This window comes from Adelges cooleyi, unplaced genomic scaffold (genome assembly GCF_023614345.1).
Source record: "Adelges cooleyi isolate 19-005CV unplaced genomic scaffold, UGA_ACOO_1.1 ACOO_flye_CR_arks_rails_tigmint_CR_PRNA_2, whole genome shotgun sequence".
Lineage (NCBI taxonomy): Eukaryota > Metazoa > Arthropoda > Insecta > Hemiptera > Adelgidae > Adelges > Adelges cooleyi.
Genome location: NW_026095860.1, coordinates 2,123,966 through 2,139,175, shown reverse-complemented (window position 1 = coordinate 2,139,175; position 15,210 = coordinate 2,123,966). Strand labels below are relative to the sequence as shown.

At 37.2% G+C, this 15,210-nt stretch overlaps 2 protein-coding genes across 3 annotated transcripts in view; one reads left to right on the top strand and one right to left on the bottom strand.

The window, feature by feature from the left end:
• The window catches only part of LOC126833761 (tubulin beta chain-like), a 27,190-nt gene extending 15,459 nt beyond the window's left edge, over nucleotides 1–11,731 (top strand). The window contains exons 2-6 of the mRNA XM_050565280.1: nucleotides 5,453–5,561; nucleotides 7,782–8,026; nucleotides 8,712–9,271; nucleotides 10,537–10,861; nucleotides 11,579–11,731. Of these exons, the coding sequence (XP_050421237.1) occupies nucleotides 5,453–5,561; nucleotides 7,782–8,026; nucleotides 8,712–9,271; nucleotides 10,537–10,861; nucleotides 11,579–11,644 (1,305 nt within the window). The 3' untranslated portion in view covers nucleotides 11,645–11,731. The remainder of the gene's footprint in view (nucleotides 1–5,452; nucleotides 5,562–7,781; nucleotides 8,027–8,711; nucleotides 9,272–10,536; nucleotides 10,862–11,578) is intronic.
• On the bottom strand, nucleotides 11,706–15,210 carry LOC126833760 (uncharacterized). Of its 2 annotated transcripts, none has more exons than XM_050565278.1 (6): nucleotides 14,594–15,210; nucleotides 14,224–14,515; nucleotides 13,898–14,152; nucleotides 13,160–13,435; nucleotides 12,554–13,095; nucleotides 11,706–12,481 (listed from the first exon to the last, which is right to left on the bottom strand). In XM_050565278.1, the coding sequence occupies exons 1-6, from the start codon at nucleotides 14,893–14,895 to the stop codon at nucleotides 12,154–12,156; spliced, it is 1,995 nt and encodes a 664-aa protein (XP_050421235.1). In that variant the 5' UTR covers nucleotides 14,896–15,210; the 3' UTR covers nucleotides 11,706–12,153. The 2 variants fall into 2 exon arrangements, with proteins under 2 accessions (XP_050421235.1, XP_050421236.1); XM_050565279.1 differs by having other exon boundaries at nucleotides 12,560–13,095; nucleotides 14,594–15,209.

The following is a 15,210-nucleotide window of genomic DNA, read 5'->3' as shown; positions in this document are numbered from 1 at the left end:
CTTTAATCTTAATCCTTATTCCCTATCTGCCACACAAACGAGGTCGGCCAGCTAAAGCCTCTTTATAAGGTCCACACGCACACACACACATTAGCTCCAAGTATAGGAAGTCTGTCTATACTTGTCTTTGTGTAATATATGAACATCTCACTTCTTCTTTTGCTTCCAAGACCGTATAAAGTTAAATTTTCATTCACTGATTCAGATTTTTAAAAGGTCAGCCGCCACAAAAGTCATGTGGAATTTTCACCATCACAGCTGACCCATAAAAGTACTTATCACATTTGAAATTTTAACGCCAATTTTTCAAAGCACAAAACAACTCCGGAAACGACCTCTCTCTATATTGTATAGGACACTCTATATAGTTATTCCACACCTCATATATAGAGCATTAGCCTCGTGTAATAATATCAGTTTGTATTGTATTATCATATATTATAATGAGGAAAACTGCAACTTTTACCTGCATTTCGAATATTATTGTGTTGGCATACTTTAAACCTGTGTATTAGTAGTGCATGGGACCTAAATACTATTTTTTTTTTTAGTTTGAAAACCTATATTATTGGCTATTTGAGCTGATATTGGGTGTGTTATTGAAGTGAGGCTACTTAAATTTGGGAGCCATAGGCTCATGTCCATTTTGCCTACTGGGAAATATGGCCCTGTGTTGGGCAATTTTAAAAAAAATAAATTTATGAGTTTTGGTTTTGTTACTTGGAACTTGGAAAAAAAAAATACTCGGTTCGCAGTCAGTACGATATTTATTTGTCGCGGTGTCTCGTCGAACATTTGTATGTATAGGTTTGCAATTCAGTAGTTTTTTATTATTTTTTTTTTTTCAACTTCTAACCAAACCAAAAGAGAAGGTATTGAAATAAAAAATAAAAATGTATACACTGACCGCGACTGGCACGTAGTACAGCAATTCGTTTTCATATATATATATATATCCACGTCCCTCGGGTCGTAACAGACTGTTTTTTTTATTATTGTTCTTTTTTTTTTTTTTGTAAGAAAATAAACCGATAAATTTCGAGAATTTTATTAAGCGAAAAAAAATAACATTACACTAACAAAAAAAAAATTCACCGTTACGACGGACTAGGAATAAACGCAATGCCGATAAAGCATTTTTCCTCTTTCGCATAATTTTATTTGGCTGCTTTCAAAACGCATGTTATCATATTATTGTTATTATCATCTTATCTGGTTTTTTAAACGGTCAACAAATTACCACGGTAAAAGCATTCCGCATTCGGTTGCGACCTGAATGGTATATTTAAATCGATAATTAAGTATACAGGTACAGAATACGGCGACATTAAAACCCATATCTCGACGACATTATAGCGAACCGGGTTTATTTTAATATGTTAATTTCTAGACTAATTATGATATTCTGTTTACGACGTTAAAAAACTAGTTAAAAAGAGAACGCGCGTTTTCTAATTTATTTCATTTTCTTCCGTCGAGTTACACCACAGCTGGTATTGTGATTGTCCAAATTCTTATTCGAATAGGTAATTATTATTATTCCAGTACATTTTCTACAATTTATTCGAATACAAAATTGTTTTTCTACGGTATGCTGGTTTATATAATATATATTTTATTTTTAAGTTTTGTACTCACCAGTATATTAAAATAGTTAACCGAATGACGATTTTTAATTTGTTTAAACGCAGCAGGGTCGAAAATATTGTACACAATACTTACAATATAAACGTAAACTGATAAGAAATACTGATAACGAGTAGTCGACAAACGATGATCGAAGGCGATAACATTACATATTTATTATTAACATGCTTGGTTAGATTTCTTCGACCACAATGTAATATAGATAGATTGTTTTTAAAAAAAATTTTTTTTGGTACCACTGATCTGAGCTTATTAAAGTTTGCTTACATTTTTCGAGCATTTATACGAAATAATGTTTTCAAAAATATAATTACTCGAAAAAAGCACAAACTAGGTATTTAAATAATGTGTTTTTTAACAATTATTTCAAAAATTATCTTTTTAAAAATTATTCTAATAACGTTTACTCTAGTGTTTGTTTACCTATATTATGTTATAACGTGTTTGACCAGAGAACAGTTAACCATCATGCTTGTTTTCTTTTAAGTAAAACTATAGAGCACCACCTAAATTGAATAGTTCTTTTTTAACAAAATAAAATGATGTAAAAAACGCGTTGCATTTCTGTTACAACTGACGCTGAAGGGTAAAAAATCAAGTTATAAATATCAGAAACAATAGAAAAAAGCAATCGGTTCTGATATTGAACACAAACAATGGGCCGTTTAGGGGAAAGAGGTTCATGTTTTTTTATGAATCATAATACATTATGAACCACAACCAAGTATAAAAAAAATCGTATTTTTTATCCCGAAAAATTTCGTGTAAAGTAGCCGCACCTAGTCAGGAAACAGAAAAACGAACCGTACCTATATACCACATAATAACCACAGGCTGCCGAATTCGCGACCTAGAGGTATCTAATGCCAGTAATATGTTTGTTGTGCACATTCCATAAAACGTTAGACACACATAATTATAAACCGTACAAACTATAACTACAGAGCGACTAAAAAAACGTTTTAATTTATATACAGGGTGATCCATCGGATGTAAGACATCCTATTCTTTGCAAAGTCATAGCAAACGAACATAATATTGATGCAAACCAACAATTCAAACGCTAAAATTGTTTTTCTAAATATTTGTTGTCTACATATTTATGGAATCAAACACATATTATTATGTTCCAGTAGCACTAAGTTTAGTAAAGGATTATCCTCGAGGGTAAACGGTTATCCTCCCTTATCAGCAATTGATAAGGTGATTGTTATCAGTGCGGCCTTATCAGTGATTACGGGGAAAAAACGAAGCGCACACTTCTTTTGCTTATAAGGGTTAGGGGCGAGGGTTCGTAAAATATGTACTTGCAAGTATAGGAAAACTAATAAATTTCAAAATATTTATATTTTCCTGGTAAAATTAGTGCCTTTGTGTTTTTTTATAATTGCAATACGGTTGTTATTCGGGTTTCTATACTTGTAGTCACCATTGTGTATTGTATGTTATTATTTTTAGTACATGAATGTACCGTTTTTTTTATTTTGCAATGGCGTATCTTACTGTTTAATTGCTTAATTATTTGCGTCGTAATCCCTATGGGCAAGATCGTTTTTCTAATAAACTATAATTTCTATAATTAAACGTGTTGTTTCTCTAAAGTTTAATGTGGCGTTATAAATAAACCTAATAAAACTGCACTTAACTAGCGGTAAAAGTAGCGCAGATAGGAAAAGATATGATATTTTCTTTTTTTTCGAAAACTCACTACTATCACCTACTCGTTTGGATTAATTAATAAAAATATCAAAATAAAAACGTTCGGTTTTATGAGTGTCCTACTAGAGAAATGCCATATTTTGCAGTCCAATAATATATATTTTAATATTGAAAACTCTTATTTTTTTTTTGAGCAACAGAAAACATAACCTACAAATAATACATTTTCTCAACTTAGTCAGAGTGATTTAAAGTTTTTGGACCAGATTTCAGTCACGTCGTTAACGTCCTTCTATTGTCCTAAAGTTTCTAAACTCGCCAAGTTTTGCCAAGATCCTTTGTATATTATATTTTCCACTGGTGACATGTCACCAAAGACATTTGGACCTCTGAACCAAATTTAATCTAAACTCGACTTTGTTATCCTTTTTTTTTTTTTTGGAATTATACATTTTGCAGTGAAATTTGTTGCAACTCGGGTGTTATTGCACAATTGGCGAAATGAGTTAGTTAATGCAATCGTTAGGCGAAACTTTAAACTAGGTACAAAAATCGAATAGAGGTGGGCACGACTACAATATCGGTATACATTTACTGTGCTCTCGGTTGGTACATTAGGTGTAATTATCATAACGGAATAAACTACCGTGGTTATGGCCATTTAACCGAGTTGGAATTACCTACTCTTTTAAGTATATACAGCCAGAGTAGCGGTGCAACACTTTACCCAACTACAATCATCATTATCGCCGAAGGTATCCATTTGCACCGATGTAGAACTTGCGGTTTTACCTATATTATTATATACTGCACTTTTAGCCTAAACTTACTACTATTACTTGGCTGGCTATGTTATGTGCGAGGCAATTTGCAATATCCCCTTATTATTATTATTATTATTATTTTATGGTCGTCCGTCCATTACACTACGTCAAAGGCACCTGGCACACACAAAACAATAAAATACATTCATCACACGAATTCTATTAGAGGACATTCACGGTAGTGACTTACCGGAATGTTTGCAATGCCGTTTAAGCGCAGTTTAGTCGACATAAATAATAATATATATTATAATAATTTGATCGTTTGTGTCCAGGGTGTGCCCCCCGTGCACGTTGCTGATTTAAATTATTATTATTATTTTTTTGTTTCTCCTCCTCTGCCATAACCGGTTTACACGGCGGGGACTTGAATCGTTTTCCACTTATTTTCACTCATTAACGGTTATACCTAATATTATATTTAGGTACACTGATGAGTTGTTGTACTGCTTACTGACAGCATTGCGATTAGAAAAACAGTAATAGAGAAGGTACCTATTATAATGTTGCACGGTGAACGCTCATCGCTATGCTTACACGGATCTTGTAACCTACAACTGTCAGGATTTCCTTGAACGCGTTGTTTGATTTACACGGTCCCGGCTGTTTGAAAATTGCCAATTGGTCTTTTTAAAATCGACATATTTTAAAAACACCTATCTAATTTGCTAAAAATAAAAATTAAGAAAATGTACATGTGGATTATTTTCTTTTGACTTTTAATATACTTACTTTTTAAATTTATTTTCTCTAATGAAATTCGGTCGTGTGGTTTAAGTCAAGCGGAAAAAATAATGTTTTTACATGGATATTATGTTGTTGGGCTGGTTACAAGAAATGCCTCCATTTTTGCGTTGCAATTCCACTTTCACGTGATAAAAGATAAGAGTGATAAGTGAAAAGAAATAAAAGATAAGAGATTACCACAGATATATGCAATAAACTAGATACCAAGTGTACATGCCGCCGATGGAGATAATTGAAGTTACCATTTTCCGCCATCTTTGTGAGAATTAGGACCTCATCACATGAAAATATGTTTACAACAATTATTTAAGTTATGTTGAAACACAGAATCACAAATATATATATATATATTATTTTATACACCCATAAATCGCACAAAAATGGCGGACGTTGACTTTAATTCTTATCACTAGTTACCAATGATAAGATACAAGTGATAAGAGATATCCATGGTACAATGTTTTTCCGTTAAGCGGAGAAAATAATTCGTTTTTTTTTAAACTAAACAAAATCTCAAATAATACAACAATACTATATTATTTTCTTCTAAACATTCGCTTTGGTTTTTTTTTCAGTTTTGGCAAGTGATATCCGAAGAACACGGCATCGACTACACCGGATTCTACAAGGGCACGTCCGACCTTCAGCTGGAGCGCATTAACGTCTACTACAACGAAGGGTCCGGTAAGACAATAATATAACATTATTATTATTATTGACTAAGATATTGTTGTATAATCCAATTTCGAGACGATACGGGCTAGGGCTTGGCCGATTCGTCATTTCCACGTTGCCCATTGTGTGTACCTATAGAATATTATGTGTTATTACAATAATTATTTACTAAGCCCAAAACAAACAACATAAAGGCGAACCGTTACCGACCGGGCCTCTCCTTTTGCCGTTATTATATTATTATTATCCCCAGACGTACGGAGTTTCGAATTAAGTAGTATCCAAGTTTTGTACAAGTATATTATTACGACCTTTGGGTTTGTATGATATAATTGTTATTATGATGATGACCATTGGGTTCGCCCGCATGCGGGATAGTCTCTCAATATTAGTTATTCGCCTCGGCCGAGGTCATAAAAATTCGGATAGGAAGATACAACGATAATCGCACATAATACTAATTGCACATTTAATAACGGAATACTGCAAATTAATATTCGCCGCAACGATCCGACCGGAAGTGAGATTCAACATTATCATAATTTTATATTCGATAGTTCACTTCCGGTATCTTTTAGGTAACCGTACGATTAATTATTTTTCTGTACAAGTGTGTTGTTGGCCAATCCAATGTAAGATTGTCAAGATAAAATTCACTTGTTCGAAACGCTTCGATGCCAATCCAATGTAATGGTAGAAAATGTAGAAAAAATCTATAAAACAATAATTATTGTACCTAATAACAGTTATGTTCTCAAAACGCTTGCCAAGATCTGAAACTCTTCAATATCTTGATAAAATCCGGTCGTATGAAAGCCAAGATAAATATCTATCTTAATTAATAGTAAATTGTGAAAACAATACCTTCTCAGCACCGCATCGAAGATGGTGGAAAATCATTGCCAATTTATTCAACCGTGAATAAAAAAAAAAATTATATGCTGTCTAATAAATTTTTTTCGTTTATCCGATTTCACCCGGTTAAACGTGTAACTTAAGGACATTTTTCGACCCTGGATCCATCATCAGCGTTACAAAAAAAAAAGAGTAAATCATTTTTTTATTTAAATAATTTTCTACATTGAGAACGATCGATTTCCCAAGATGTAGTTTTTATTAAATAAAAAAAAAAAAAACTACACAAGTAGGCCTTTCTCTATACCGTTTATCCATTTATTTATACACTCAAGGTCACCGCAGTTGGTTATATTGTAATACAATCTAATCGAAAAGTTGTAAGCCTACTTTTCATTTTTTTTTATCGAAGTTACAATATGAAATACAATATTATAATAACATAAAATACTGTTAGTACCGTTTACCGAACGATTATAATTAGCTAGCGTTTTATTTTTGCGTACGTTGCGAAAAATACAAAATTGTAGCAATACTAATAATAATAGTAGTATAATTGCTCGCTGTTGTTTAACCAACAAACACTGTTAATTAGGGTACACCTATTGTTCGAATTTTTAAAACAACAACAAAAAAAACACCAGACATATAACAAATATTTTGTTATTATTTTGACCCCCGTCACACTTGTGTATAGAACACATAAGTGTCTACCGCAAACGAGACGTTAAAGAAAATAAAAAAAACCGTTTCTAAGAATCAAACCAACAAACATCTATCCAACCCGACCGGGTTTAAGAATAGGAAAGTAATATTTAGTTGTCTGTTGTAACTTAAGGGGCCTTTAAGACCGTTTTCCGTCGAGGAACATTTACTCAAAAACTAATTGATCGAATTTAATTGATTCTTTTTTTGTGTGTAAAAAAATAAGTTTTTTTATAATATTAAGAGATAAGTGATAAGAGATTATATACTAGTGATAAGAGTTAAGAGATAAGCGATGAGTGATAAGAGATAACATATCCACGATTCAACGTTTTTCCGCGGAGTGGAATTAGATTAAACCTAACCTCTCCCAGGACACCAAAAAAATAAAAATAAACGGTCCATTAATGTATGTAATAACCTACTTAAACTTGTTTAAAAAAAAATAAAAACGTGGCATTGCAGAAACCTTAACGGTGCTCTAAAACTGAACTCAAAAACTAGACGATAGAAAAATGGGCTTTTAAATCTACTATTGGTCAGAAATAAAACTTAACACTGGACTATTGGGCGCAGTTTGAGATTTTTGAAAATACCAATTACAAATATGAAGATTAATGTCGCCAATTAAAAGAAACTATCGTTATATTATTATTATGATTTTCTTAGCTTCTAACCGTTCGGAAGGGGGCAAGTATGTGCCCCGAGCCGTTCTGCTCGACCTGGAGCCCGGCACGATGGAGTCTATCCGGTCCGGACCTTATGGCGTGCTGTTCCGTCCGGATAACTTTGTGTTCGGACAATCTGGTGCCGGAAACAACTGGGCCAAAGGACATTACACCGAGGGGGCTGAACTCGTGGACGCCGTGTTGGATGTGGTGCGAAAGGAGAGTGAAAATTGCGACTGTTTACAAGTAAGTGTTATCATGCTTAAAAGCTCACTTACTAGTTACCTAACCTAACCTACCTAACTGTAGCGTATGGTCGTAGCATATCCAGAATAGAGCTTATTATTTCACGTTCATGAATGGTGAAAAATCTAAATTTAGTTTGGTGTTTAAGTGTCGTTTGATAAGCCCGACCTATAACCTAATCTGACATTCCAGGGGAGCGAGTGTCAATGGGAACTGTGGTTATCTTAGTTGTCTTGGGAGTGGGAAAACCGAATTCGTGAATGACAGAGGAGTGAGACGAGTGAAAAACGCATTGACAAATTCACCTTATCGCCACGTTTTCGCTAATAAATCACTTCTCAGACAGAGTCATCGTTGTGGTTGGTTAATGAGGGAATATGCTGCAAGGTTGGGGACTCCTTGAACAAGCATTTCTCAACCCATCTTCAACCCTGGCGGTAAATTCAAACGACAGGAGTTTATTGCTGTTGCCAGAGGTGTGAGGATTTGCATGATTTTCTTATGTTTGTTGTTCTGATCGACACATTCCGTTGATCCGAATAGAGACGTGCCAAAAACAATGGCATAATGTGACTCGTGCGATTTGCCGTGGACACAAACGACCCACTTGGGAAACTGTCACAGCCAGTGACTTCCGGTGTATTTTGTTCCGGTGTGATTTACAACGAGGGTCGTGTGCTTTCAGGGATTCCAATTGGCTCATTCGTTGGGCGGCGGCACCGGATCCGGCTTGGGCACGTTGCTGATATCGAAGATCCGCGAGGAATATCCGGACCGCATCATGAACACCTACTCGGTGATGCCGTCGCCAAAGGTGTCCGACACGGTGGTGGAACCGTACAACGCCACGCTGTCCGTCCATCAGCTGGTGGAGAACACGGACGAGTCGTACCTGATCGACAACGAGGCGCTGTACGACATCTGCTTCCGCACGCTCAAGCTGACCAACCCCACGTACGGCGACCTCAACCACCTGGTGTCGCTGACCATGTCCGGCGTGACCACTTGTCTCCGGTTCCCCGGTCAGCTGAACGCCGATCTCCGCAAGCTGGCCGTCAACATGGTGCCCTTCCCCAGGCTGCACTTCTTCATGCCCGGCTTCGCACCGCTCACGGCGCGCGGCAGCCAGTCTTACAGGGCCATGAGCGTGCCGGAGCTCACGCAGCAGATGTTCGACGCCAAGAACATGATGGTGGCGTGCGATCCCAGACACGGCCGGTATCTGACCGTCGCGGCTATTTTCAGGTACGGACAATCTTTATCTTGCAACTCGGAATCTTAGAAATAGGAATCTTAAGGAGTCTGGAGGAATCTAATAAATCTTAATCGTAGAACACTTCATAGGTCAGGGCTGAGATGGAAAGAGATCGAGTAATAAGGCCAGTGTAGAGTGACAAATACTATAAATGGTAATACCGGAAAGTCATTGTTAAAATGTATTCACCACAGATATATACAATAATAACCTAGATTGCTAATTGTACATGCCGCCAATAAAGATAATGGAAGTTTACCTTATTACATGTTTATAACGGTTATCACTGATAATAACAATTATAACTACAAGTTAAGCTGATAGCGCAGAATCGCAGATATATGTATATATTATTTTATACACACGCATAAATGCCACAATAATGGCCGACGTCGTATTCCGTTCTTATCACTAGTTAGCAATCTAGTTTATTATACATCTGTGGAAATGAATGATAAGAGACAAGAGATAAGCTTTTATCACTAGTTAGCAATTTATTTTTAATTCAATTTTTAATTTATTTATATACTATATCTGTGGTATTCATCCAGAATTTCACCCCCCCCCCCCAAGTCTCAACAACAGTGTTGCCCCAAATCGAGGAATCAAAATATCGTTATTCTAAAAACGATGCCTACACTGCGTCGATCAAACGATTTATAACAATTGGTATTGTAATATATGCTTATTAAATATAAATTATTACCATACGTAATAGGCATACGGTATATTGTATCGCGATGCAATATGGCTGCACTGATGTTGGGGGCAAAATAAGTGAGCACCTAAAAAAAACACCTAACTTTCCGGTATTATAATTTATAGGGCTGTTTGGTTATAGCGCAGGTTAGATGGTAAAACCAGATGATGCATTTCCTGGAAAACCAATGGAATTGCTGGAAATGTGAACAAAAACCCTCCTCATCTCCAGAGTGACCACTGGTAGAAAACAAAAATTCTTTTTGAGCAATTATTGTTTCAGAACTAAGCATCCGACTATAGGTACTTAGGATGGCCCCATATTTCAATTCTGTAAGGATATACCGACTCTTTTGTAATTCTGTAACGACTGTGAAACATCTAGCGGCAGTCGTTCGAAACTTGACAACTCCCTCTTTCATCGAAGCCCTACCTACCACAGCGCTGTAGGTCCAATACTTTACAACCTACATCCGTCTGAAACCCCACCATTCTTGTCTCTGAGACACTATGTGTATACATAATATATTTTTTTGATTTTTAAACAAACACACAGGGGTCGCATGTCCATGAAAGAAGTGGACGAACAAATGTTGAACGTGCAGAACAAGAACTCCAGCTATTTCGTCGACTGGATACCGAACAACGTTAAGACGGCCGTGTGCGACATCCCACCGTGCGGTCTCAAGATGAGTTCCACGTTCATCGGCAACACGACCGCCATACAAGAGCTGTTCAAACGCATTTCCGAACAGTTCTCGGCCATGTTCAGGCGAAAGGCTTTCTTGCATTGGTACACCGGCGAGGGAATGGACGAGATGGAGTTCACCGAGGCCGAATCCAACATGAACGATTTGATATCCGAATACCAACAATATCAGGTGAGATTTTTAACACATTACCGAGTCTTTGCTTTGGCGCACACCCGGAAAAATCGAGTTCTGTTATCATAACGAAAAATAACAGCTGATTTATGTGATAAGATAAGAGTGATAAGAGTTAAGAGAGATAAGGGATAAGAGATATGTCTTTTGGGGATGTCGAGGCAAGTCTCTCGAGTTTTTAGATATTTGGACAAATATTACAAGATAATAATTATATTCAGTGCATGAAATACCTGAATTATTTGATTGTTGTATGAAAAGTTATTACTTACTTGTTCACAGCCATATTTTCTATAATAGATAAATTGATAATGGTATATTATTGAAAGGTACAAATCCATAATATATTGATATTTTTTTAAAACAAGTAACCAAATATTCATCCAAATAAATGAAAACAATTTCACAACGAGCACAATAATTAAATTAATGGTTAAATTTATCCAGAATAACAGCTGACCAGGTGAATGTTGCCAATAAACCTATCGGGGTCGAATATTAGAAAACTACTATAAAAAAACATTTGGCCACAACATAAAATTAAAACTATACTATCATCATATATTGCAAGGAAATTATAGATTGGAAATAATCATTATTCAAAACGTAAAAAATTCCATACTCGAACTATTAACAAACAAACATAATCAATTAAAACTAATGAAATATGAAAAAAAATCAAAAAACTTTAATTATACTTGAAATATATTTCAGGAAGCGTCCGTGGACGAGGAATACATAGAAGAAGAAGAATCCGAAGAAAGAGCAATGTGCGATTAAATAATAAATAATAGTACATAGACTGTAAGGTTAACATTATAATCTCTCTCTCTTTGACGTATTACAAATTTTTTATTTTTTTTAAAACATATTTTTTTTTGTATAATTTAGGCTCGATCAATCAAAGTATGTAACACGGAACGTACTTGTGAATTGAATTTTTTTCTCTGTTTGATCTTTAATCGTATATATATATTTATATTATATCGTTTTTATTTGTATTATTTAAAATTTGAACTAATCAATTATTTACGCGTTAGATATTTTTAATAATATAATAATAATTATAAGTTAAATTATTTTCATATATTTTTTTATGAGTAAAAAATTTCATACATAAAAATCATTTGTATAAAAAACAATATTTACACACTTTATGAAAAATATACATAATATAATATATATTATATATTATTTATAATACTGTGTATTGGAAGAAAAATAATAAAAAACAAAATTTACCTAAGTTTTTTCTGTACAAAAAAAATTTTAAAAACATATTATAAAACTCATAGTTTGGTTTCGTGTCGGGCACCCAGAGCGTTGCGTTCGGGCAGCCGCAACGGCCGCGGAGACAGTTGCGGTTGCGAGCAGTCGGACTCTTCGTCGCCAGAGTCCACGTCGCCGTCGCTGGAGTTGGTGGACGCGACGACAAAGTGATCGGACCGAACGGTCTTCCTGGGCTTGACCTTGCGGTAAAACTTGAACTCCCTGGGCAGCGTGTAAGACCGCGGCAACGATATCTGCGAGTCGAGGTCCGACGGCGATTTGTACGACTTGTACACGAGCGTCAGCATTTGGTCGCGTGCCGTTGGCGGCGAGCTATTTTCTCGAGCGCTAAAATGAAAACACGATTATTAGAGTTAAAACCAACAATTTTACTAATTTAAACATGAAAACAATTTTTACTCGTACGGCGGATTGCTCCAATTTTGTTGTCGTAGAAACCCTTGCGGAGACAACAGCACTTCGTCGTTGTCCGGTGTCCGTTTCAGTTTGCCCTGTCTGATCTCCTCTTCGATGGCTTTCAGTTCGGCCAACTGATTGGATCGCTTCTCCTGTAACTTTTGGCGGATGTCTACGGCGTGCGGCGACTCTTGGACGCTGCCGTTGTCGCTGGAGTTTTGCCGGCTGTGATCGGAGTGCGGCGGCGGCTTGCACCAGAACGCCACGCTGTCGCGGCCGCCCTGGCCCGACGACGGCGGCGGCACGAACGTGGTGGGCTTTTTCTTTTTCCTCTTCTGCATGGCCGCCACGTACGGATTGGTGAAACGGCAGTTGAACACGCCGGGTATGCCGTTGTGCACGCTGGCCGGCAACGCGCTGTAATACCTTTGGTTGCGCTGTATGGTCGGCGGCAATTCGTCGACGGCGGCGGCTCGATTGCGGTAACCGCCGGGCGGTATGTTTTCGTACACGCTACTGAAACTGTGTCTCCTTATGAGGTCCACCTGAATGAGAAAGCGACAAATTTTATTAGCCCAAAGAAAAAACCCCTTTTAATTTTTTACATACTTTGCCGCCGTTCGGCACGTTGAGTTGATCTTTGTACTTTGCCTCCAACGCCAGTTTGACGGTGGAATTGTTACTGTTGGTAGCGTTGCTCAGTCGACCGCCGGATTCGTATTTAAGCCGTCTTACGTGGAAAAACTGATAGTACAGCGCCATGAACACTAGACCGCCGCTGAACAATCCGAGAACGATAAACGGCATGATGATATCACCGCTGCCGATACTCCAGACGAACATTAAAAGAGCGTTTTCCAATGCCATCACCACGTAAAACATCAGCTTGGAAACAAATGTACAAAAAAATTCATTAATAAACAAACAGGCTGTTATCATTTATTGGCAAATTTGTGTATTTTAATAAAAAATTAATTTAATTTTTAAAATAGTTTGTATTTTGAGCACTTGCTCTATCGAAAAGCCAAAAAATAAAACAAAAATCACACTACTTTAGTTTAAAAACAATTCTTCTTAATTAATAAGAATATAATTTAAACAGACACGTTAAATATGTGAACAACTTTTCAATATTTATACAAAAAAAAGTTTACATAACAGTTTAACTGATGCGATTGAAAGTTTTTGTAATATTTTTATTACTTTAAACGTTAAAACAAAAAATAAATACACAATTAATTTATCGATTTGAACTTAATGAAATATTAAACGATAAATAAAAGAGAGAGATGAGTTAATAATCGGAAAAATTACTTGGCCACTTTAATTTTGGTCAGTTTTACTTACCATTTTCTCCCTATGATTGTCTTCGATCAAATTGACGTACGCAAACGTGTACACGAAAGCCAGCAGAGAATACAGAAAAGCTTTGCGCTTGGACGACATCCGTTCTCCGTGAAATACATTTTTCGGCGAATGTAGCCACAACAGCATGGACAACCAATGAAGACTCAACACCAATAGTATCCAATATTTGTACATGGCGGCGTAGGCGGTCAACGATATAACTCTTGCTCCGACCGTACCGATCCGCCATAGGAACTAAACGATAACAACAATAATTATGTAAGGCGTCTACAACTGTTGTAGAATTTTTGGTTTGGATGTCTTACCTGAAATATAACTCCCAGCCACGTCAAGACGAGTCTGTGGACGTTTTGCATCCGAACGTTCTTACCGAAAGACGCCAGCGCCCAACATACACTGACGGTCGACAGGGCGATGGCCACTTTATTGAGGTCGCGCAGATGTTTTAGGACACCTTCGTCCGTCCACAGGAGGTACGACTGCAACAATAGCAGAGGCATGGACTCGCAGAAGGCGTGCAACAACCGTAACATGCACAAGTCGCGTACCTCGAACTTGACGTACCTCAGGTCGACGGGCAGGAACAACTTGAAGTACCTGTAAACGGCAAACAACAATACGAGACAATTGTTAGCGTCGCGTTGTACGTTATTTCTCGACGACCGTAAGTATTACCTCCAAAGGACGCCGAGCTGAACGAAATGCAATCCTTGGACCGCGTATCGCACCAGTTTGTCGGCCGCCGACGTCTTGTCGTTGACAGAGCGCGAGGCCAAGTACCAACGCAGCGACATGGTCTGTTCGACCGTGGCCGATACACCTACAAACAGCATCGTAACGCAGAACGGCACGTACCGTCCGTACGAATACAGCGCGTAGCCCATGACCACGTCGAACACGATGTCGCAGAAGTAAGCGGCCAACGATATGATGTTGAACAGGACATCGCACAGCGGCAGGAATTCATACTGGGCCATGGGACGACGGTCGAGTGATCATGTTTCGGCCCTTTGCGCGTGGAGACTTCAACAACCTGTGGCGGCCACGGTCATGGTGTGCACGGCGGCTGGCCAGTCGTTGTCACGGGCTGATAATACAAAGTACTTGTGCTTACTCGGCGACCGTCTTCGTAGACTATTAATTTTCGAAACGAAATTATATTTTGTATGGTTAGAATTTGAAAACATTAATATTATATTATTATCGTCGACGTCGTCGTCGTTGTTGTTGTTGTGTTTATTATCTGTCTGTTGCGCGACACGCTACGAGCTGTAGGTATCTGCGGCCGACGC